General features: G+C 40.7%; 1 protein-coding gene across 1 annotated transcript; it reads left to right on the top strand.

Moving 5' to 3' along the window:
* Window positions 1–466: 466 nt before the first annotated feature.
* On the top strand, window positions 467–1,587 carry LOC112075034 (uncharacterized). Its single transcript, XM_024142089.1, has 3 exons — window positions 467–753; window positions 941–1,078; window positions 1,212–1,587. The coding sequence occupies exons 1-3, from the start codon at window positions 480–482 to the stop codon at window positions 1,553–1,555; spliced, it is 756 nt and encodes a 251-aa protein (XP_023997857.1). The 5' UTR covers window positions 467–479; the 3' UTR covers window positions 1,556–1,587.
* Window positions 1,588–2,550: the final 963 nt, after the last annotated feature.

Here is a 2,550-nt window from a genome sequence, read left to right as displayed (position 1 = left end):
ATGTAGTAATCAAAAAGCATTAGACAAAATCAAAGAGAATTTGTATATTTGAGATTCTTCAAAGTAGCGACCCTTTGTCTTGATGACAGCTTGCACACTCTTGGCATTCTCTTAACCAATGTCATGAGGTAGTCACCTGGAATGAATTTCAATTAACAGGGTGCCTTGTTAAATTTTCATTGTGGAAAATAATAAAAATAATTCTTCCTTCTTAATGCGTTGAGACAATCAGTTGTTGTGGTATAAAGAAGATGTTGTTTTACTAAATAGGGCTAAGTCATATTATGTCAAGAACAGCTCAAATAAGCAAAGAGAAACGACAGTCCATCATTACTTTAACCTCTACTTAACAACCCATCCCGGATCCGGGAGGCATCTTATCAGTAAAAGCTGACTAGCATAGCCTAGCATAGCGCCACAAGTAAATAATAGCATATAAATATCATGAAATCACAAGTTCCAGTCCTCCAAATGGAGGGATGTTTTGGGAACCTCATGGGCCAGAGGTGATCAGGGGCCACAGCTTCTCCATCATCTGCTCCATTCATCCACAGTATCCTGGAGGCCTCTTCYATCTGGACTTCTCTGGGTCCAACAGAACMGAGACTACGCCAGCAGTCAACCACTCTGCCTGCTTCCACTTCCCTGTTGCAGAGTATACAGACCAGGGGAAATACAGCTGCAGCTATGGAGTCAACATCTCCACCCGGTCATTCAGGTCGGCTAATAGTGAACTAGCTGTCACCATTAGAGGTAAAATAACACATGCTTTACATTTTTTTATTTAAAATAGCTTTTACGCGAGAGAAAAATCATAGTATTGTAAAATGATTCATAATCCTTCATATCACTGTTTTTTGGKTTTTATATCCTATGAATTTGCCATCTTACAAGTCTTGATCTGTAGGTCTCAGCCTTGAAATACTTACCTTTTCCTCAGCATCTATGGTCCCCATCATTGCCTCTGGAGGGTCTGGTGGGCTAGCACTCCTGTTTCTGCTTCTGCTTGTCATCTGTCTAGTCAGCAGGAGGACAAGGAGGAGCAGCAAGCCATCTACAGAGACTGACCAGAGAGAATGTAAGTGATATCATTATACTGTAAACTCACATTTGTCCCAAAGACTTTTGTTGATATCATTTTGTTTGTAAGGCTTTTTTATTCCCTTGGGTTTGTTCTTGCGAATATTCATGAGCAAACTTTTATGCAACAGGTATTGACAACAGACACAACAGAGGGGAGGACAACAAAGAGGGAGAGGACTATGTGAATTTTGAAAACGTCTGTTACGAGAGAGGTCTAGAGGACTATGTGCATTTTGAAAACGTCTGTTACGAGAGAGGTCTGGAGAGAGGGAAGAGGGAAAATAAGAATGAGGAGGAGAAAGGGCACAGCTATGGGAAATCAGAGGATGTCTATGACAACAAAGAGGAAAACACTCATGAAAAAATGAACAGTGAAGATGATGAAGAAGATTACGTTAATGTCTCCGCTCAGGACAATGCTGTAACACAGGCAGGCGCATCAGCTGTATATAGCTCAAGATCAAAAATGTAAAAGTGGGCTGCAAATAAAGTTGACTAAAATCATTCCAATCCGGCATTAAAATGCAACAGCTGTTTAGCGTATCGATTGGCTAGCTTTGGGAACATGCAGAAATGTGCTTGGAGAGAAGCTGTTAGCCTGTGTACCTTTCTCTCAGCATTGAGCAGAGACAGTACCCGACAGTTTGCTTGAGGTCAGCTATTTAGGCAGTGCGCTGATTGCTTTGAATTTGATGTTGTCATTTGAACTTGGCCTTGTAAGCCTCGCAGCCAGCTGTTTTATGCACCGGCTACTTATACATTGATGTTGGCATAGGCGGTGCATCCAGTAGGCTAGGGGAAGATAAGCTTCCCCTAAAGTAAATTGAATTTGCCAAAATTTGCTATAGCTTTTTTTATTTTACTAGGCAAGTCAGTTAAGAACAAATTCTTATTTACAATGACGGCCTAATAATTACTTGTGCCGTATACAGAGATAAATAACATCATTACAAATACTACACCAGAGAATATGATGATTTCACCACAGAGGATCCTTAGCTTCTTTTAAAAATTAGCTGTTGATTGTTTTAACACTTTTCACACTTAACAACAAACGGGTGTGGTCATTCTAAAGTATGGTCCCTGGAGCTACGATCAAACCGGTTTGATTAGAACACTTATTTAGAACGTCCAGTTTCGATTGACGCAACAGTCAGCRTTTGAGCTGGCCACGCTGGTTTTTCACAGAAACTTCTTTCAAAAGCACAGTCCTTACAAAGTTATGTCCTGAATGTGACAAAGTTCATTTTTGGATGCAATGTTCAGACTTTCACAGAAGTAGCAACAGCATAACACGAAAATGTAAGCTACATTAGTCCTAGCGCTAACACCATGACAAAAAACCGCGTGCGCCATCGTGTGCAAATAGATTTTGTCCCCCCACACCAAACGCGATCACGACACGCAGGTTGAAATATCAAAACAAACTCTGAACCATTATATTAATTTGGGGACAGGTCGAAAAGG

The sequence above is a fragment of the Salvelinus sp. IW2-2015 genome, unplaced genomic scaffold (assembly GCF_002910315.2).
Source record: "Salvelinus sp. IW2-2015 unplaced genomic scaffold, ASM291031v2 Un_scaffold2947, whole genome shotgun sequence".
In the NCBI taxonomy this organism is placed as follows: Eukaryota; Metazoa; Chordata; class Actinopteri; order Salmoniformes; family Salmonidae; genus Salvelinus; species Salvelinus sp. IW2-2015.
Note: the sequence above shows the minus strand (reverse complement) of the source record. Positions and strands in the feature narration are given on the sequence as shown.